Source organism: Arthrobotrys flagrans (genome assembly GCF_004000055.1).
Source record: "Arthrobotrys flagrans strain CBS H-5679 chromosome Unknown unitig_3, whole genome shotgun sequence".
Taxonomy (NCBI): Eukaryota; Fungi; Ascomycota; class Orbiliomycetes; order Orbiliales; family Orbiliaceae; genus Arthrobotrys; species Arthrobotrys flagrans.
This window is the reverse complement of record NW_027137547.1, coordinates 3,416,381-3,436,482: the sequence shown is the minus strand read 5'-3', so window position 1 is coordinate 3,436,482 and position 20,102 is coordinate 3,416,381. Positions and strand designations below refer to the sequence as shown.

Below are 20,102 nucleotides of genomic sequence, written 5' to 3'. Positions count from 1 at the left end.
TAGACGGTAGAGACCTATTTCCTGTTAGTATGTATACTATGCCCGTTGGGTTGGCGTAGTAATTATGTATACGTACCTGGCATTTTATTCTTGCAATCGTTCCACACCATCCTGGTTTGGTTTGGAGGCAGTAGATGATCAGGTACGCATTGGATTGCGACAGCCGGATACATCTTAGCAGCTCGAGTCTGGTACCTTTTTTAAGCGGACCCGGCATGGAAACCTGACCTGCCGATGAGGTTATGGATTAGACAAGGTCATTCCCACCCGATAGCGCCTTGAACCAAGGCACTCCTCCTGTTCTGATATCTCAACTAAGCCATCCTCTTACAAATATTGAGCAGTAGGATCCGAAGGTATAGTATACTCACATAGATCCACATACATAACGCCTACTTCCCTTCCCACCGCCGTAATATTCCTTGCCCTCCGTTTATTTGTTTCCAGCCGTTCTCGGATAACTAGTGTATTGAATTGGTGCTTTAGTAGGATTTTGTTTCTGCACCTTTCACTGCTTTGCTGCAAAGAAGGCCGACTGTCTTGATAAAAACCTTCTCAGCCCCCCCTCCCCAGACCCGCCCTTCTCTTTTCTCTCTTTCTTCGATCTTGTTCTTTTCCTCCTCCAAGAAATCGGGTATAATAGCATACTTACTTTACCCAAGTAGGCGGTAGTAGCAAGTACTAGTTTGAACGTCTGCAGGTCTATACATACTACTTAGACATACATATACTGCTGCATCCGCTGCGGCAACACACTCCCGGCCCCCCATCCTCCTCCTCCTCATTAACTGTGCATCCGCCGCCTCTTTTCTTCTTCCTCTTTTCTTCTCGCCGACATCATCTTTCTTGTCATTACATACATACGTCGGTAGGATACCTATCGATAGTACAAATTTATTTATCTTAGACAAACTACAATAAGATCTCGTTAAGCTTCTTTTTGGTCTCCTATTCCTTTTCTTTTAGCAGCAATAAAACCCTCCGTTATTGCTTCCTCCAAGGTAATAAAACACTCTCGTACTCATCTCCCCCTCATCTCTTCCCCCCATCTTCGCCCGTTTGAATCGAGTTTTGGTTCCGCTCAGGCCGTTTCGATATTCCCACAAAGGGATTATATCAATAAGGAACGCTTTCAATTCTTTTGCAAACGATTCAACCGTTTTCGCTGTGTTATACACTTTTGGCTTGAATGTATACTCACAGCCACACAGGGACGTTGTTCTTCCAAGGGGTACTCATTCTCGACGGCTGCTCTTGAAACTTTGAAATTATTTTTCGATCCTCTTCGGCTCATTCAAACCTCAAGAGATTTACGAACTGCCGTTTTCAAACAGATTAACAGGCACGTTTTGTGGCATTCGAAATTTACAGATTGCTGAAACAATCAGTCCTGGTCCACACGATCCACAGACAGAAGCACCAAGCGAACAGCTGTTAGGAAACGGGACGGATACGGGAAAGCCCGACTCAAAGCCAATCAAACAGACTGGGGGGCCTGCCCACAGGATTTCCATATCATCACAGTCCCTCAGCATCCTTTTCTCTAGGCCCGACCTCTCTTCCTCCTCCTGATTCTCACAGTTTCTTCTCTCCATCCGTTTGTTCCTCGTTCGACAGTGTCGGCTGGATATCTCTCTTATTTCCCTTCAATAACTGACGGTCTGTCTGGTTGGCGGTTTCTGATCCTGCAAGGTACACACAAAAATTCGGCGTTATCACAGGGTCACTTTATAACCATCACGCCCGCCGATTCGAGGATACTTGACGCTCCTTGCACTAGTATCTACTGCCAACTCAAAGGCGCATCGACTAGCCAGCAGCAACTGTTGTAGGACCAACAAACCAACAGTACCAAACTGTCAACTCCAACCCGGTCCCTGACCCGACACTTCGGTCCTTTGAGCTCTGATCTGTTGCGTGGATTGCCTAGCACAAGACTCTATTTCTGTCGCTCCGACCGTTCTAGTTCTAGAAGAGTTCCGTACCTCCGAGGTCTCTAGACTTTTATCCGACTCTTTATAACTCTTCAGCCTCTACTTTCTATTGGATTTCGACCAGCAAGCTTTTTTTTTTATATTCCCAATTTTATTTTCGAAAAATCGGAACTCGAATGTCAGACGACAAAATGGCCATGGAGGTTGGTACCCCCTACCAATTCGACCATGTTACCCACGTTGGATTCGATCACACAACAGGTGGTTTTACCGGGCTACCACCAGAATGGGAGGCAGTTCTCCGTGGTGAGATCACAGCCGAGGAGGTCAACCGCCGCAGGAATCCACCCAATTATCAGCGACAAAATGCTATGACTGCTCAACGAGGTGGTTCCGGCTCCGGGCGAAGAAAAAAGCAATCCTGCTTTATGGCTTTCCTGGGAAAATGCTTCGGTTCTACATATGACGACAGAACACCATCTCCGACCCGTATCGTCAGCTCCAGTAGGTTGGTGGAAACCTCTGAACGCCCTTCTTCGGTACCGCCTCCTTATGATAGTGTCAAGTCGTACGATGAGGTAGAACAGAGGCCGGTTAACTCCCCCACAAACGCTACACCGCCTACCCAGTAAGGTTCGTACAAGCGCTTCAACCCCACCGCCACTTGTTAATGCCACCACGGTGCCTAACACTTTGCTCCAGAAGGAACAGGCTTCAAATTTCTCTGCTCGTTTTGGATCAAACCATTTCTTTCCTTGCAGCGTTTTTGAGATACCCATGTTTTGCATTCAACAAAAGTAGCACTCCAAACCTACGTAAACCGATTACACGCATGTCCACATCGTTTTCTTTCATAACTTTCCATCCTCTACACCCCATACCATTCTGACCATGCTATCGGCAGAACAAATTGGTGGATAAAGAGCGGCATTTGTTGAACTTTTCGTTATCCTTTTTGTTCCGTTGGCTTGGATATTTCTTTTTTTTCGCCTTCCTTTATCATTACATCCGGGGAGCTTTTGATCAAGCTTTTAGGAAAGGGCTTCTGCCCCTTCACTTTTACATTCGTCGGGATCTATTTAATACCTTTCCCCTTCTTGCAACTATTTTTCCTTTCCTCTTTTCCCTTTTCGACCGTTTGCATTTTTGTTTAACAACTGTGACGACTGAAACGACTCTCCTTTATGCTTTCTTCTGTCGCACTGTATCATTTGGTGTCTTTTTTCATTTGCTATTTCATTACGGGGGGCCTTATTGTTATTAGCTATTGTTTTCTTAGCAACATGTTCGAGTACTTTAGCGGATGAGTGTGCATGTGCATCTGTATTTGAGGAACTACGCAGCTTGTAGTTATCAAGCTGGTCGGGCCTTATTCTCTCGGCCCTGGAAGTGGAGAATAGCATTTTTTTTTAGTTTCCTCGAGAAAATACTTTCCAGTATTAATTTGTGAAATACCCTTGATGCTATAAATCGTCATCATCGTATGCAACGCTGTATATTAATCCATCGTACATACATCTATCAACTACACCCACAGTACACCGAAACAACCAACGAGTGTTAACGCCGTGATATCATATCCAACATGCTCTTCCAATCATACATCTCTTTGTCACTCCACCACAATGGCAAAGTTATTTCTCTTCCCACCGGGCAATAGCTCCGTCTTCTTAAACTTCTCACGACTCCCACCTCCAACAAATTTCCATAAATAATATACCAACTTTGGAGACAATTTTCTTCTAACCATCTCGTACCCCATGGATACCATTATCTCCTGCAGTCTATCTTCGGTAAGATATCTACTGTTTGTGACACACGGAGCCGGTAATACAAGGAACACCGCCGGGAAGTTACTTGTCCAATCTGTACCCGTGGGTTCTTTGTTTGTGCCTGTACTCTTTGGTATCAATCCTAACCTCTTGCGACGTCTTTCTAGCGCTTGTTCCATGAATGAAGTTATATGGCCCAGCATATCTCCTCTGCCTGATGGCGTTGGTACGTAATTTAGGACCAACGAGCAGGAAATAATGTCGTATCCATCGTCTATTTTCTTCGGTACTGGGAATTTCATAAAATCCTGTTTGAGGATTTCATCTGGATGCAAGGAGTTCAAGTCCATCAATGTTCGTTGGGGCTTTGGGAAGTAGGAGTGTACGGTGTTTGTAGGTGATAGGCAACCTATTTCTAGGAGTCTATAATTCGATAACCCTCCGTCGTCACTGCTGTTCCCATCGCCATCATTATTATCATCATGGGATTTGGGAGATGGTTTCGGCACACCAAGTTCAATAAACCAATCTACAAGGATTTTTGAACTATCACCACCACGTTTTGAAGATTGTCCGGAGATGCTGGCAAGTTGGTAGGCTTCTAGACCGCCGGAGGTGGAGAGTTTTGAGGTTAATTCTGAGATTGCGGTTGTATCGTTTTGTTTGATTGCTTGGGAGAGACGTTTTTGGGTGGTGTGGTGGGAACGGATTAAGGTACGGGAGAGTTTTGAGGGGAGAGGGTTGATTGAGGATTTTGTGGCGGTGGAAGGTACATTTTGGCGGCGGGAGAGGAGGGAGGAGGTTGGTTTTCTCTTCTTTTTGGATTTGGTGGTGGAGGTCATGACATTGTTATCGGAGTAGCGGTTGTTTTGGGTGGAGATGTGGATGTGGAGATGTGTAGATGTGTAGATGTGAGGATGAAATTTGCGACGGACAAGGATTGGTTGGTTGGTTGGAGGTTGAAGGTTCTGGAACACCCTGGAAGGGTCGTCCTTGGCAGATGAGAGATCTCAAATTTTAGATTTAGATCTCTCGACTGAGCTCATCATCACCACAACTACTGCTGCTACTGCTTGCACTTGGAAGCTATAAAGCTGCTTCCTCTCGATAATACAGATAATCAAGCACTCGAGAATACCAGCATCCCTCTTACTACCACTATTACTACATAATCCACCCCACCACCATGGAAAAAGTCCTCGCCTGGTCCGTCGCCGCCTCCGCACCCGAACAAGAGGGCGAAGACCGTCAACTCCCACGTCTGGACCAAGATGCCCTCGCCCAGCTCCTCATGGGCGGCAAAAGCGATGCCGAAATGATGGTAGAAGCGATGCAATGCATCACCGATCCCACAGCCACCCTCGAAAACCGAGAAATCGCTTTCGATAATCTAGAACAGTTAGTGGAGAATCTCGATAATGCGAATAATTTGGAGAATTTGAAGCTTTGGGAACCGCTGGTTGGACAGTTGCGGGGTGAGGTGGAGAAGGAGATGAGGTTTATGGCGGCGTGGTGTATTGGGACTGCAGTGCAGAATAATGAGAAGAGTCAGGATCAGGTGGGTTCTTTGTCACCTCGTCTTTTTTTATAACGTATTTCGGTCTTATGCTAATATGTTGAAATAGTTCCACAAAACCGAAGGTGTAGAAAAACTCGTCCACCTGGCGTTAAACGACTCTGCTCCCGATGTCAGATCAAAGGCCCTCTACGCAATCAGCAGCTTTGTCAGGAATCACCAGCTCGCGCTAGACCAGTGCGTTTCAAAGCTCCCCGACGGATTAAAAGAAGAGTATTCCCAAAAGAGCTTGGATGCTACGGATATGGACGCCATCGATGAATTTAGAAATAGACTGAAGTCCGAAGGGAACAAAGTCGCTGCATAAATCATTTTCATGACATCTATTTTTCATCAAAAAGCTTTCTATATGATCAGAAAAAGTGCTTTACGGCCAGGCGTTCAGAGGATGGTATTCGATTTTTGATTGGAGTACGAGGTCCATTTTTTTGTCATTTAGATACTGTGTATATAGATCACCCATATGAAAATAGTATTTCTATCTTAAACGTTTAATTGTGGCGTAGAAGTCTATAAAAAGGGTCTGACGGAGCTCATCACGTGACATTGAAATTGATTTCAAAGACCGTCGCGCCTCCCATCTCAACTGCGTCACCAAACATTACCACTCCAACATCCAAATCCAAACCCGCACCGCAAAATGCCACCAATCCGCACACGAAACAAGCGCAAGCCGCCACCGGACGGTTTCGAGGACATCGAAGACACCCTCCTCGAATTCGAGAACAAGATGAAAGACGGTTCGTTGATTTCCCAATCTTCCCTAAGCAATCATATGGGAGGGAGAAAAAAACTAACTCTGCAGTAGCTGAAAACGCGCCTCACGATGGCAAACGCAGGAACGAAGTACTATGGCCTATCTTCCAGATCTCGCATCAACGTACGTAGGGAATCAAAACTCCTACCATTCTTTCTATCCCACGGGAACGAGCATGAGGTGCGTTCGTTTCCCGACCCGTCCGTTATCGCCACTCTCGAGCTCCCCTATATAATTGCGAGATCTTTTGTCTTTCTCTCTCTCTCTAGCAAGAGCTCTACGGAACCCCCCGTTGCCAAAAATGGACCAAAAATAAACGGAACATCCGTCATCTAACACTTTGCATTTTTCTCCCTAGGTTCCCGTTACATCTACGACATGTACCTCAAAGAGGGAATCAGCAGAGAGCTCTACGACTGGCTTCTAAAGAATAAATATGCTGACCCGCTGCTTATCGCCAAGTGGAAGAAACAAGGGTATGAAAAGCTATGTTGTTTGAAGTGTATTCAGACCAAGGAGACGAATTTTGGATCGACGTGTATTTGCCGTGTTCCGAAGGCGAGGATGTCGAAAGAAACGGTGGTTGAGTGTGTTAATTGTGGATGCCAGTGAGCCTCGTTCTCTTCTTCTTATTTTTTATATTTTTTGTTTCTGACAAATGTGGTTCGTAATATAGTGGTTGCGCATCGAGCGATTAGACGGGCTGCTTTCATGCTCTTGGTATTTTCTACATGAAAATGTTTCTCAACGGTTATCTGTTGGATACCAGAAAAATACTACATGTAACCGTTGGCCCGGCCGCCGCAATTAACGATGATTCAAATAGGGGGATATCTCTCCGCCCTGTAACACAGAACAGGATCGCCGGGGCCCCTAGTTCTAGAGTCTTTTCCCCTCGGCGAAATCCTATTAGCGGTGAAGGGGGGCTTGCAAAGAAACTGTTACAGGGTTAATCACGGGAAAGGCGTTACGATTCGGTAGTTCATTTGTTTATCTTTGACGAAGAAAAGGTATATTCCGTTTTTACAGGGATGCATGTGGGACTCGTGTGTACTATATACTTAAATACAGGGAAGGCAAAGATAGGTTCAACTTAACACTATATCTAGGCTAGACAGAAAATACCTCGATGGATGTTTTGCATACGTAATCTCCTACTGTTTTGTAGATGGTATACACGGTGACGTATGGTTTGGAGGACTTGGGTAGTGTGACATTTACCAGCAATTGTTTATTATATACAGGTATTCCGGTGAAACCGTACTTCCCCTCAGCCTCCCAAAAGCAACTCCAAGTTCAAGCAACCAAAAAAACTTCGTAGTCCCCAAAATAAATTAAAAATTAAACAAGAATAAAGAATCAAAGGAATAAAAGAAAAAACGCCATAACCCCGTGTATGTAGATATAGTACCACTTCATAAGATTCGTAAAGGACAAAATTACATCATCACCATCACCACCACCAATATTAGCAACACCCATCGAGATTTCCCACACCTTACGGCCTATACAACGGCAAAGTCTCATCCCCGGCTTCGGGGTCATGTGCTACACTCCCCCTCGACTGACTACTAGTGGCATACCAATAGGTCGGCGGCGCTCTAGCAGCCTCGATTCTCTCCGCAATAATCTGTTCTCTGGTAAGCCCCGTAGTTTCTTCCGGCTTTGGTTCTTCTTCTTCTTCGTCTCGTTGTCTTGTTGGGATAGAATTTGAAGAAGATGAGATAGGACGGATTCTCGACCAGACACTTGATGCTACGGATACGGGTCTTGCGGCTGTTTGTGGGGTTGATGGGGTGGTGGTTGCTACTGGGGATGAAGGGGAGGGAACGAGGGCGACGGTGGATTCGAGGGACCGTCGTTGGTGGAGTTTTCGGCGGTGTTCGGCCAATTGGAGGTATGAGAGGTAGGTTGTGTAGATTGATGTCGTACTGTAATAACAAAAAGATGTTAGTTTCCACCTCGACCTTTATAACTTTATGCAAAATCAAAGAAGAATAAAGGGAATTATGCTTACATGCAAATCGCCAAACAAATAAAAGTCATCCAAAGTCCCACCCTCGACTTGGTCGATGTCGTAATCCGCCTACTCTGTGCCTCAGCTATCGCCTTCGAAAAGTTGATCTGGGCTACTATTGTACCCGTTAAAGATGCAGCCCAGAGAGCGAAGATGAATACATCAATTCCAAACCCTTCGATCGGGGAGAGGATTACATTGAAACAGATGAAGAAGACCGAGGCACCCGAGAGGAGGACGTAGAATGATAGCTATGTATTTCGAGATTGAAATTAGTCAGTTGAAATTCGAATCAGAACCGAGAAGTCAATCGCGGATATATTTTGAACTTACGCAAGCTAAAACAATAATATACCCCCATCCCCCGGGAAGATGGATAAATTTGGGGGCATATCCGGCACGGGAAGATCGAGAATTGGCGGTGATAGTAAAAAAGGGTAGGACGAATAGACAACAGAAGGATTGGAGGTAACGGATGGCTAGCCATCGTCCTCGGACTCTGAATGTCGGTATGTTATCGTCCCCCCCGGCGTAGCCGTTTGTCCTTCGACGCATTTTTTTGAAGATTTATATATGTTTCCTTTTGGGGGGGTCTCCCTCTTAAGATTCGATGGAGGCTCAGTATATATATTGTAGATTTTTAAATCAGGAATTTAATGGTTTTATCTTTTGATAGATCAGTTCCGATAAAATCGAGAGGTTTGGGTTCTTCGGATGCTAGCTATCCGTGTTGATAATGTGGTTTTTTTCTTCCCAAGTTAACGAAATGACTGACTCATGAAGTTCTCCCAAAAAATCAGGAATAAAAGATATTTTTATAACGAGATGCCAGCCAGATCCCAATGAACCTTTAGTCATGCGCAGCAACTGCAAAAAAAACCAAGCTACCGTTCCAAGGAATATCTACAGGGGGTGGTTGGGGCTCTGAGATCATTGAAATTCAAGAGTCGGTTTAGATAGCGGGGAATCCACCGCAAACAGTATGGTCCGCAGCCGGTAAAGCTACAAACCGACCAGGGCCAAGGCTGACAGAGTACTCCGTATAGCACTCGCTTTTAGCCCAGCCCGGCCCAGCACTGCACAACGGCTCGGCCAGAGTCTGTATCCACGTCAAGATGGGATCGAATTCCAAATTTATGGTGGGTACGGGTAAACTCGAGGCCTTAAGGTCTACGAGGTCAATTTTCCAGTGCGGCTGTCGGCCACACATATGCGTTTGGGACTTGATAATATGACGCTTCCCGCCGGCGGTGTTAGCTGGTATTCATTACGCATTTTTTTTTGTTCATTCTGTCGCAATACAAAGTATAACGCACCTGACCAGGACAAATCAGCTGACCTAATCTAGCTATAGCGGAGCCTCTTTCCAAGCATCTTGGTAACAGTCATGAGGCTCTGGTCGGGTAGCCCAATGAGGGAAAAAAGAAATTCAACTAAAACTCCAAGCCTGGGTGTCGGACAATATCAAGCATACTCCCCAAAAGTTGACAAGGCTTCCCCATAACGAACAAAAAAACATGAAAAGCAATCGATCTCCATTTAAATCCTTTCCTTTTCGCCTACGCGTTCGAATAAAAAGAGAAATCGGCAGGGATTATATAGCAAACTCCAGCAATACGTATATTGCCGGCACAGAACGAACGTTTCGAAATACCAACTGAGAAGGAAAAAAAACTGACCAAAATCCTATCCAATACAAAATAATAACACCATATCGAAACTGCCCAGAAATTCAATCCCATACAAAGTCGAAAGTCGGAACTCACATGAGCGCACACTTCCCACCATTAGGGGGCTGCGCCGGGTTCTGAGACTTCTCGATCTCCGCGATCAACAATTCGAACGCTTTTGCCACGTTCTCGTTATGTCTGGCTGAGGTTTCGGTCCAGGAACACTTCCATTCCTCGGCGAGTGCCTTGCCTTCCTCAGGTGATACCTGTCGTTGGATGTGAAGATCGGATTTATTACCGACCAGTACACACGGGACCCATTCTGAACCCTGTGTTTCTCCGTACCAAAGTGATTAGCCTCAGACCCGTTTTCCCACTACTCGCTGGTTTTGATTTACAAAAGAATGAAAAGAACTTACAAGATGGTTTAGAATCTTATCTCTAATGACTGTGACCATATCAAACGATTGTCTGGAGGTAACGGAGTACGCTATGAGATATCCATGGATCCCAATGGAGTGTTTTGACTGGAGAATACTATATTCGTCTTGACCGGCAGTGTCGACGATTTCGGTGGAGTAATCCTGTCCCTTATATTTTATGACAGTACTGAAGGTGTTCTCGATGGTTGGGTAGTAGCTTTCGACGAAATGATTTTCGACGAATTGGACGGTTAGGGAGGATTTCCCTGTTCACCTCACCGTTAATACGTTCGTTTCAACCACGAATACTTAATATATAACAGAGAAGGAAGAAAGAACGAAAGAAAAGAAGAGAGGTGCATACCAACGGCCCTGCTCCCGACGATGGCAACCTTTCTTTGTTTAACAGCCGGCATCCTTCTAGATTTTCGTTTGCTATTATTATCAACTGATTCGGTTTCGCTATCTTTCTGTTCACCGGTTATCGAAGGAACGGAATGGTGTCTGGTATGATGAGGGACCGACGTTGAAGCGATAGATGCTCTAGGAGTATACTCCGGCGGAGGATTTGAATTCGCACTAGGAGACGACTGCTGCTGGTGGTGGATATGAGATATTTCGTCACCGTCAAGGTTGTGGTTATGTGGACTAGCGACTGCAATTGCAATAGTAGCTGGGTTGTGGTTGTCCGGGGTTGGGTTTAGCACTGCAGGTAATCGGGCAGGTCGGGCGTTCGATGAAGACTGGGTATCGCCTGAATCGCCCGCACAGGCGCAGAGGAAAAGTGAGGATCGTATGATGGATCGAGTGAGATCTGGAGCTGCCCGGCTGGGGGGAGTTCCCTCGTTTTATATGGGGTTTACGAGGTATATATAAGTTTTCTTAATTTGAAAGCAACGACGAGAGAGATTGTTAAGTTTTTTCGGAGACCCCCGGGGAGCTGCCGCCGGTTGATACAAATCAATATACCCTGTATAAAGTACTTAGGTGAATACTTGAAGTCTGCTGTGTACTAGGTATTGGTATTTCTAAGAAGTAATCTACTAAACGATAAGACGGGAAAGCTAGAGAAGGAAGAGGAGAGGAGAAGGAGAGAAAAAAGAGAGAAGCGGAGGGTTTAAAGACTTGCGGTGGAGGAGTTCTGTCTTGGGATGGTTGTAATGACGCCAGCCAGACGGTCTGTTAGGTAACAATTACTTAGTCCTGACTCCAACACAATCCGACTCTTCTCTTTCCCGTGGGGATATGTAAGTAGGGATATATTGGATTGAACAGTTAGAATTGATATTCAAAGCATGTGATGGAAGGACTGCATTGAATTCATTTTCAACGGTCGGGATTCTCGCCGAAACGAGCTGGGTGGAACTAGAACTAAGAGGTGTAGCACGGCATGGCATCAGACCCTTGCATGCTCCCAAGCCCAAGTCAAGGGCTGCTTCTTCTTCCACGTAAACGTTAACTATCGATAAGATCAGACCAAGACTTCATCCCAGATGCTCCATCGATAAACACACCTGTACTTCATCGCGTCTACTCGATCCTCATCCGAATTATCTCCGGACATCGCGGAATCGATTCGACAAGCCACGAAGATGGCTCCCGGCCAAGGTCAACCCCAGAGGGGCCCGGCGCAAAATAACGAGGTATGGATGATATAATTCCAGCATCTACAATTAAACCGTAGTAGGCATCGATTGAGCTCTGAATACTCGGCTAACACGAAATTCGCATCCTAGCCGCCAATGTGGAGGACAATTGTGAACAGCATCATCATGGTCATCGCGTTCCAATCCGCATGGAGTCAGTAACCATACCCATCTACAACTCTCCAGAAGCTTCAAAGACTGAAAAGAACCTCTTCCAAAAAATGCAGAATTAATAGGATCGCAGATGGGATGGGTCAAGCCAGGCCCGGGAGCCGCCAACAAGGCTGCTCCCGTCTATCCTGCCCCTCCGCTCGACCCTTCCGAACTCGGCCAGTATGAATACAAAGGCGTACCTGACATGATCTACCCTCTCTGGGAGTTCTCCCAACCGGTTGACATCTCCGTTTATATTACCGAACACCCCGGTGGCATCAATCTCGCAGATCCCGTAATCATCCAGCAAAACCGCGTCTTCCACGCGGAAAACTACAAGATGGATGACTTTAGCGAGAACAGAGGGATCAGTACCACCGTAAAATTCAGCGACAAAGTTCAACATAACGGAACTCTTTGGGCCGTTATTTATGTCCACAAGCACGGAATTACGGATCATGATGCTTCGAATAGTTTTGCGCAATACAAACTGCTTACCCGGTTTATGCCGAAGAGGAAGGTTGTTAAGGTTAAGAAGCTTTTGGGAGGGAATAAAGAAGAGGAAGTCGAGGAGGAAGTCGAACCGGAACCACAGACTGAAGGGCCAACCGTTGGTACTTATTGGCATCCAAATGTCACCATCAATATGGTTGGGAACACCGGACCTCAGCAGTATCCCAATATGCACCCGGCGATGCGACAACATTATAGTTTGGAAAGAGACGGCGCTCGTGACCTGTACGGAAAGAACAGTTGGTTCTATCCGGTTGTCTTTGTCAATGATTTCTGGCTCCTGAAGGAACATATGATGCCAATCAACGATACCGTCAAGTAAGCTTATTCGTTAGGGCCGGTGATATCCATCTCAGTTCTAATCCTCATAAAATAGGACGCAAGACTTGCACATCAACGTCTATAACATTCCAAACTGGAAATTCAGCATTTATGCCTCCATGGACCAGGCATTCAAGATCCAAGCCCAGCAAAACAACGCCCAGGGAGCCGAACTAGAGGAAGTAAAGCGTATCCTAATCGATACCAACATCTACCTCCTCTCCACTACTGTCATCGTCTCCCTCCTTCACACCGTCTTCGAAATGTTAGCCTTCAAGAGCGATATCGTAAGTTCTCTTTGGTTCCGATCTTAGGAACCCTCGAGCCCTAATATATATGTAAAAACAGTCCCACTTCCGCAACAAAAAAGACAACGTCGGCGTCTCCTTCCGCACCATTCTCGGCAACGTAATCATGCAATTCATCATCTTCCTCTACCTCATCGACAACTCCGACGGCACATCCTGGATGATCCTATTCGGCCAAGGAACGGGTATCCTAATAGAAGCATGGAAAATCACCACGGTCGTCAACGTCAGAATCCGTGAGGCTCCCGGTACTTTAATCGGCTACAAAATCCAATTCGAAGATAAACACAAACTCAGTGAAACCGAGGAAAAGACGAAGGAGTATGATGAGATTGCGTTTAAATACTTGATGATCGTTGCGGTACCGTTGTTGTTGGCGTACGCGGGGTATAGTTTGGTTTATGAGGAGCATAAGAGCTGGTATAGCTTTATTATTACGACGCTTGTCGGTGAGTAGTTCTTTTTGCTAAAAAAAACTGTGGGGAAGTGTCTAATGGGTGGAATAGGGAGCGTATATGCCTACGGATTCTTGATGATGGTGCCCAGTTTGTATATCAACTATCGTCTCAAGTCGGTGGCTCACATGCCACGGAAGACCATGATGTACAAATTCTTGAGTATGTATATTCCCTTAGAGGAAAGGAGATGATTTACTAATACGACGGTTTTAGACACTTTCGTTGATGATTTGTTCGCCTTCACCATTAAGATGCCGACCTTGCATCGTATTGCAACACTTAGAGATGATGTGTAAGTTTTTCTTTCTTTCTTTTTTCTTAAAAAAACAAAATTTCGTACACCGAATATGAGATCTAACAAAACGACAGTATCTTCTTCATCTACCTCTACCAACTATGGTCATACCGTGTGGACTATAGCCGTGTCAACGAATTCGGTCAGGGAGGTGACGGATCAGAAGAAGAAAAGAAGGAAACCGAGACAATAGAAGAGAAAGATGGGAAGGAAAAGACAGAAGTGAAGGAAGAGAAGGAGACGAAAGGTGAGAGTTCGAAGGAAGGTGTGAAGCAGAGGAAGAAGAAGTCGGGTTAAATTGTAATTTTATAAAGGGGCCTGCATGGGATAGTTCTTACCAATTCTTGTTTCGGTCTGTGCATATTTAGATGGTAGAGCGTATGGCATAACTAGGATTATGGGGACGCAGGTTTACCGTCTATTAATATAGTAGCAGAGAAGACTTTTGTGAAGGGCCTGGATTGCAAGACCTGGTAAAATGTAAATTAAATCATAGAAATTGCCACCGCATCCGCGAGTCTTGAAAGATGGCGCGGGAAAATAGGATACGCCTCCGCACGAGTGAATCCATTTTAAATTCATAAATCGAACCCTCGTGTATATATTTCCCCCATTTAACGCCATACTTCAATCCCTACCTACCAAGCTCCACTCCTTTATGTTAGATGCGTTCCCAAATCCCGAACGTTATATTATAAATTTATATGTAAAGTTGGCACGTACGACGAGAAGACTTACGAACGTTAGCTAATATAATGTGGATCCGAGCTGAAGGACCGAACTTACCTTGATAACAGATTCAGCAATCTCGTCGAAAACCTTAGGACGCATAGCCGATTTCTCATTTGCTACATATAATTAATATTAGTATCCCCCCTACCGGAATCCATCCTCCGACTGCTACTGTTCGACAGATAATACGGACAAGGCGTATAACAAGCCTGCGAACGGCTGGCGTAGTTTCCACCGCTGTAATATGAATACGAACTCGAGTTACGCTGACGTTGGGTGGTGTAGATCACGCCGGAGAGCTGTCGTGGTTTCGTGTAGAATGGATATGCCGCCGGGGAGGGAATATCTACGTGGGGTTTATTTTTATGATATAATATGGACAGGTTGGTGGGGTTTGCAGGTAGTCGCATGGGAGAGCGGCTTGAGGTTGTATATCGGGTCCATGAGATGCTTAACCCAACGCATGGCCTTGTTAGGCGGGGTTCAGATATTTGAGGTCTGCTTGAGGTGGTTTCCCCATGACCTAGGATTTTGCCAAACCTCAAACTGAGTTTTTAAACATACACAAGCATAACAAAATATCTATATCTCATCCTCCTCATCATCCCAATCATCTTCTCTTCCGGGTACATACAATATCCTCCCCCCGGTCCCACCTTCCTCACTCTGTGCATCAAAGTACGGTAACACCACCCCCTCCCTATCACTCTTCTGCTTCGCCGTCAACCCCAGCGAGAACGTAAGATCACTATCCTCCACCGCTCCTCCACTTCCATTCCCCGAAGGAACCTCAACAATGGTCGGATTATAAGCCGGATGATCTTCGAGTAATATCAACCTCTCCTTCGACTTCTTCGACGGTGCATGACATAATAAAAAGAACCACTCGCTCATAGCTCTACCGGACATTCGTCTATGCTCCAATTCGTATATCAATCCTCGTGACTTTTCGTGAATACCGCAAGTTTCACACCACCCGGTGTTAGAACCAAGACTTGCGAGTGACCCTTCGATTCCTTCGTCGAGGCCAAAATTTGGGAGTGGAAGTGATTTATCCAACGCCCGCTTTTGGGCAAAGATGTGGGAAGGAGAGTAAACAGTGATTAAAGTCGTACAAAGGTATTTTAGCAGATCCAGTGGGTCGGGACTGTATGCGTTTGTAGTGCTTGAAGATATTCGGGGAATGTCGGTGTGGTACGTTGCTATGATTGTGACCGATGGGGCGAGGATGGAGGAGAGGAAGAAGGAAAGACTCGTGTTGGTTTTTGCACCTTCTTCGCTGGATATTGATACCAAGTGGTTTGTGGAGTCGATGATCACCATGTTTTGAACTTTTGTCGGGTCCGGCTGGCCTCTGGCTGCCGGGGTGGTAGCAGCGATGAGCTCCCGTTGTAGGGTATCCAGTGATTTGCCACGGGCTTTGATTGTTTTATTCACATCTTTCGGGGGTCGGAGGGTGGTGAATGAGATGTATATTATGTTGACTCGTAGTAACTATGTTAATATATTTAGCTTCGCAGGAGGGGTTTTTGGTGAAAAGAACCTTTCGCACCTTTGCTCGGGTGATGTATTCTTCCACCAGAGGCGTGGAAGACTGCTCCAAGCTGTCCAAGATGAGTGTGAACGGTGACGGTGTGCCCCGTTGAGAGAGAAGTCGGGTACCCAGAAGTAGATTGTGGGTTCTGCGGTATTGCACCGTCCTTGCATTGGCTTGTGGTGGGGCCATCTGGATTCCGGGGGTTGATAACGAGTTACGTAACTCCGCTAATACTCAAAAGAGGTCTGAAGTATGCGAGAATGCAGTGAAGAAGGATGGGTACCACAGGTGATACTGATCTTGAGATGGTATCGATATCGTTGGAAGCTCTTTAGATTTTGGAGGAAAGATCAATGCATGTTAGATTTTGTTGTAATTTTTCTCGCAAACTGAGTTGTTCTACTTCCCACGGCGGGCACGGTCTGCACGAAAGCATTTCGAAACGGGGGGGTTTTCTTCACGAGGTTTCGAGTAATCCTTCCAAACAATGTCCCCGATTCTCGACTTTCAAACAGAATATACATCTTGATTTTTTAATATTCTATCGAGCTGAGCTGATAGCTTTTGCGAATCTCAAAACCCCGCAGGTTGCGGGATGTCATGTCTCCAATGTCCTCCACCCCAGCCGGCTCTGGGAAAATCTGGCTGATAACTTCCGCAACATCTCCCCTTGGATTCTCGATTGCACGGCAAGCGCTTCGTAACGGTGATAGTATCGTCGCAGGTTGTTCAACGGAAGAGTACGTAGTTTGGAAGGACTCCCATGATGGGAACAAAAATGCAACAGCAGACAACGCAAAGAAGGGGCAAGGTTCAACGAAGGTAGATGTTGCCGAGGATATCAAGAGTTTGGATGTTGGAATTTTGAGTCGTATGGGTGGTTCGGCGTGTTTGGTGGTTCCGTTGAGTACGAAGTAGGTAGCGCCGTATGATATAAGACCTTCGATACGTATATCTGTTGTGTGATTTTGCTGACAGAGTTTAATCAGAAATTTGACATCCTGTCAAGCGGCTTTGGCCCATGCAATTTCGACATTTGGCCGTGTGGATATCCTTATTAGCTGTACAAGCCATAGTAAGTCTAAATGTACTTAATATAGCCTATTAAAATAGGTATTAATACAATACACCACTCCAGCATACTACGGTGCAATAGAAGAAACCAGCGAATGGCAAGCCCGCGAACAATTCGAAGTATCCTACTTCGGCACCATCAACATCGTCAAAACCGTCGTCAAAGGCATGCGGGAAAGAGGTACGGGAGGCCATATAATCTGCCTCACAAGTCTAGCCGCACAAACAGGAACACCAGGGTTATCACTACTCACAGCGGCACATCATGCCGTCGAGGGTTTCACAGAAGCACTGGCTTTTGAAATTGCACCGTTTAATATCAAGTTGACTAATGTGGAACCCTCGATTATGACATATTTGCTTACAAATCCCGTTCACTTACCGCCGGAGATTCCGATTGAGGGACAGGAGGTGATTAAAGAGGCCGACAGGGTTGCTAATGGGGACGAAGATGACGACGATGACGATGACGAACACCTAACCCCGAAGACGGGAGCGGGGAATGTCAGAAGATTGTTAGAGACGGTTACGGTAAAACCTCATAGTGGTTCGAATACCCCCAAAGCTAATGCGGGAGGTCCAATGGCCTCGGATATCGCAGCTCCGTTTGCCCGAGTACTACGGTATCCGAATCTTACGCCGAATGCCCAATTAGCTTTAGCCGCCGAAACTACAAAGGTAATCATGGCTGTAGCGGGAAAGGATAATCCGCCCGGTCGGATAATTGTTGGCGGTGAAGACGGAGGGGAGGATGGAGAAGGCGGGGTGCAGAGTGTTAAGGAGAGAATGAAGGCCGTTAGTGAGGAGCTTGAGGAGTTTTTTGAATGTGCGATGAGTGTGGATGTTCCGAATGCTGTTGTTGATGAGCAAGGAGATGATTGAAATCCGCTACCGATTTCATTTTTCGTTACACTTGTTTCTCACGCATACGGTGATACAATATCCCTTTGATCTCGGTAAACCTATCATCTTCATTTCGGTATACTACTGGGATTCTAGGCTACATGTAGTTGGACGCTCATAAATCCATGGAAGTTTTCCATTGTCTTTTGAAATTCATTTTTCTGAAAAAGCAGTGAAACTCCCGATGCCGTTGCGAATCCTAAACAGGCTTCCCGTGGTAATTTTTTTCCAAAATGATAATCAAACCCTTCACTTACGCTGGCCGTAAGCCTTAGTAGCGTAATCTCCCTTATGGACAATGAGATCCTCAGGCCTGTAGTCATGACGGCCGCTGAGGTAGCTGTCGAGAATAGCCTTGGTGCCATCGGCATATCGCTTCTGAGCATCCAAAGAGGTTCCGGACATGTGAGGAACTGTTGATATCAGAAGTTAGTCTAGTTCATGGTATATATATGGAATGCCCATGTTATATTCACCCATAGCATTGCCACCACCGAATGGGTTAAGGGCGTATCTCAACGGGTGTTCCTTGGGAGCCGGTTGAGGGAACTAGTACGTAAGTTTATATTAGCATCCACTAATTTAAATCTAACATTCGGGATATAACTTACCCAAACATCACCACCATACCCTCGAAGATGGCCAGACTTGACAGCCTCGGCAACATCTTCCTTGACAACGATGGCACCACGTGCGGTGTTAACGAGCCACGATCCAGGCTTCATCTTGGAGATCAAATCCTTGTTGAACAATCCAAAGGTCGACTCGTGAAGTGGGCAGCTATGGATATACGTTAACATTTATCTTTTAAATTTCCTTCGAGATATGTATCAATGTCGAGAAGACTTACTTGATTGTGACGACGTCACACTGAGCAACCATCTCCTCGAGGCTCTCAACACGACGGCAGCCAATCTCCTGCTCAACCTCTGGCCTGAGTGGCTGGTAGTCAAAGTAGAGCAATTCCTTGCAGTCGAATGGCTTCAATCTGCGGAGCACACGCTCTCCGATTCTGCCAACACCGACGGTACCAACGACCTTGTTCTCAAGATCATATTCGTCTTTAGCAACAGCGGCAACTTCCCAGTCGCCCTGTCTGATTTGTTCATGCGCTGGGACGAAGTTCCTGACGAGGATCAAGATGGTCATAACGACATCTAAACAGTAGTTTTGTTAGCATTATTCCCACGTAAAACTATCCTTTTGATGAAACTCACGTTCGGCAACACTGACGACGTTAGATCCGGTGACCTAATTCAATTTTGAATAAGTAATCATTCGTCTTGAAAGTATTTACTTATAGGGCTACAAACCTCAGCGACAGTGACACCGCCGTTCGTCTTGTTAGCAGCATTAAGATCAACATGGTCGGATCCAATTCCTGCGGTGATAGCAAGTTTCAAATTCTTTGCCTTCGCAAGACGTTCGGCGGTGAGGTATCCTGAGATAAACTACGATTAGTACCGTTCGCAATAACTTTTATACGAAAAGGCCATTTTGAGTATCGTACCAGGATGGAACGGAGTGGTGATGATGACTTCCGCGTCTACCAACTCACGATCGAAGGTGGAATTCTCGCCTTCCTTGTCAGAAGTGGTGACTAGAGTGTGTCCTTGATCCTCCAACTATAATATTTACAGAGTCAGCCAATTGACAAACCAAAAATCTGGTATAGGATGAGGATTGAAAAGAAAAACTAGCCCATTTTCTGATTCCAAGTTCGTTCTCAGTAGTTCCGAGCAAAGCTGGGACATCCTTTGCGTGGCTTCCACCCTATACCATCCAGACCGATTAGATATTGTCGTTCCACCACAACTCTTAACTAAAGTCAATACAATTGAGTACTCACATCATACAGCACAGCAAGAACTTTGACCTGAGGTTGGAAAGTAGTCGTTAGTGTTCTGCTTTGAACGTTGAGCAATGACCGTCGATATGCCGGCGGGGCAACGCGGGCGCCCAATCTAGAGGCTTGGAAGGCTGGTCTGGCTAAACAACGCGCAAGTGATACCAT

The 20,102-nt window shown here is 45.8% G+C and overlaps 10 protein-coding genes across 10 annotated transcripts; 5 read left to right on the top strand and 5 right to left on the bottom strand.

Moving 5' to 3' along the window:
* Positions 1-2,125: 2,125 nt before the first annotated feature.
* DFL_002383 (uncharacterized protein) lies at positions 2,126-2,735 on the top strand (the record flags this gene model as incomplete). Its single annotated transcript, XM_067631159.1, has 3 exons — positions 2,126-2,442; positions 2,522-2,567; positions 2,637-2,735. The coding sequence occupies 3 exons, from the start codon at positions 2,126-2,128 to the stop codon at positions 2,733-2,735; spliced, it is 462 nt and encodes a 153-aa protein (XP_067493732.1).
* Positions 2,736-3,546: 811 nt separating this feature from the next.
* On the bottom strand, positions 3,547-4,548 carry DFL_002382 (uncharacterized protein; the record flags this gene model as incomplete). Its single annotated transcript, XM_067631158.1, has 1 exon — positions 3,547-4,548. One exon carries the CDS (start codon positions 4,546-4,548, stop codon positions 3,547-3,549), a length of 1,002 nt encoding a protein of 333 aa, XP_067493731.1.
* Positions 4,549-4,892: 344 nt separating this feature from the next.
* Positions 4,893-5,589, top strand: DFL_002381 (uncharacterized protein; the record flags this gene model as incomplete). Its single annotated transcript, XM_067631157.1, has 2 exons — positions 4,893-5,264; positions 5,332-5,589. 2 exons carry the CDS (start codon positions 4,893-4,895, stop codon positions 5,587-5,589), a joined length of 630 nt encoding a protein of 209 aa, XP_067493730.1.
* Positions 5,590-5,922: 333 nt separating this feature from the next.
* On the top strand, positions 5,923-6,737 carry DFL_002380 (uncharacterized protein; the record flags this gene model as incomplete). Its single annotated transcript, XM_067631156.1, has 4 exons — positions 5,923-6,022; positions 6,091-6,162; positions 6,398-6,647; positions 6,716-6,737. The coding sequence occupies 4 exons, from the start codon at positions 5,923-5,925 to the stop codon at positions 6,735-6,737; spliced, it is 444 nt and encodes a 147-aa protein (XP_067493729.1).
* An 800-nt stretch (positions 6,738-7,537) lies between these two features.
* DFL_002379 (uncharacterized protein) lies at positions 7,538-8,611 on the bottom strand (the record flags this gene model as incomplete). The annotated part of the gene is made up of 3 exons (XM_067631154.1): positions 7,538-7,970; positions 8,057-8,307; positions 8,390-8,611. 3 exons carry the CDS (start codon positions 8,609-8,611, stop codon positions 7,538-7,540), a joined length of 906 nt encoding a protein of 301 aa, XP_067493728.1.
* A 397-nt stretch (positions 8,612-9,008) lies between these two features.
* DFL_002378 (uncharacterized protein) lies at positions 9,009-10,564 on the bottom strand (the record flags this gene model as incomplete). Its single annotated transcript, XM_067631153.1, has 5 exons — positions 9,009-9,293; positions 9,373-9,418; positions 9,823-10,055; positions 10,146-10,414; positions 10,513-10,564. The coding sequence occupies 5 exons, from the start codon at positions 10,562-10,564 to the stop codon at positions 9,009-9,011; spliced, it is 885 nt and encodes a 294-aa protein (XP_067493727.1).
* A 1,176-nt stretch (positions 10,565-11,740) lies between these two features.
* DFL_002377 (uncharacterized protein) lies at positions 11,741-14,139 on the top strand (the record flags this gene model as incomplete). Its single annotated transcript, XM_067631152.1, has 8 exons — positions 11,741-11,791; positions 11,885-11,948; positions 12,022-12,778; positions 12,837-13,068; positions 13,130-13,538; positions 13,596-13,706; positions 13,761-13,839; positions 13,917-14,139. 8 exons carry the CDS (start codon positions 11,741-11,743, stop codon positions 14,137-14,139), a joined length of 1,926 nt encoding a protein of 641 aa, XP_067493726.1.
* A 330-nt stretch (positions 14,140-14,469) lies between these two features.
* Positions 14,470-16,300, bottom strand: DFL_002376 (uncharacterized protein; the record flags this gene model as incomplete). The annotated part of the gene is made up of 5 exons (XM_067631151.1): positions 14,470-14,480; positions 14,566-14,575; positions 14,629-14,690; positions 15,231-16,068; positions 16,127-16,300. 5 exons carry the CDS (start codon positions 16,298-16,300, stop codon positions 14,470-14,472), a joined length of 1,095 nt encoding a protein of 364 aa, XP_067493725.1.
* A 411-nt stretch (positions 16,301-16,711) lies between these two features.
* Positions 16,712-18,067, top strand: DFL_002375 (uncharacterized protein; the record flags this gene model as incomplete). The annotated part of the gene is made up of 3 exons (XM_067631150.1): positions 16,712-17,025; positions 17,101-17,186; positions 17,250-18,067. The coding sequence occupies 3 exons, from the start codon at positions 16,712-16,714 to the stop codon at positions 18,065-18,067; spliced, it is 1,218 nt and encodes a 405-aa protein (XP_067493724.1).
* Positions 18,068-18,337: 270 nt separating this feature from the next.
* Positions 18,338-20,102, bottom strand: DFL_002374 (D-isomer specific 2-hydroxyacid dehydrogenase; the record flags this gene model as incomplete). Its single annotated transcript, XM_067631149.1, has 10 exons — positions 18,338-18,501; positions 18,565-18,637; positions 18,700-18,868; positions 18,939-19,245; positions 19,306-19,339; positions 19,402-19,529; positions 19,599-19,713; positions 19,790-19,861; positions 19,938-19,964; positions 20,100-20,102. 10 exons carry the CDS (start codon positions 20,100-20,102, stop codon positions 18,338-18,340), a joined length of 1,092 nt encoding a protein of 363 aa, XP_067493723.1.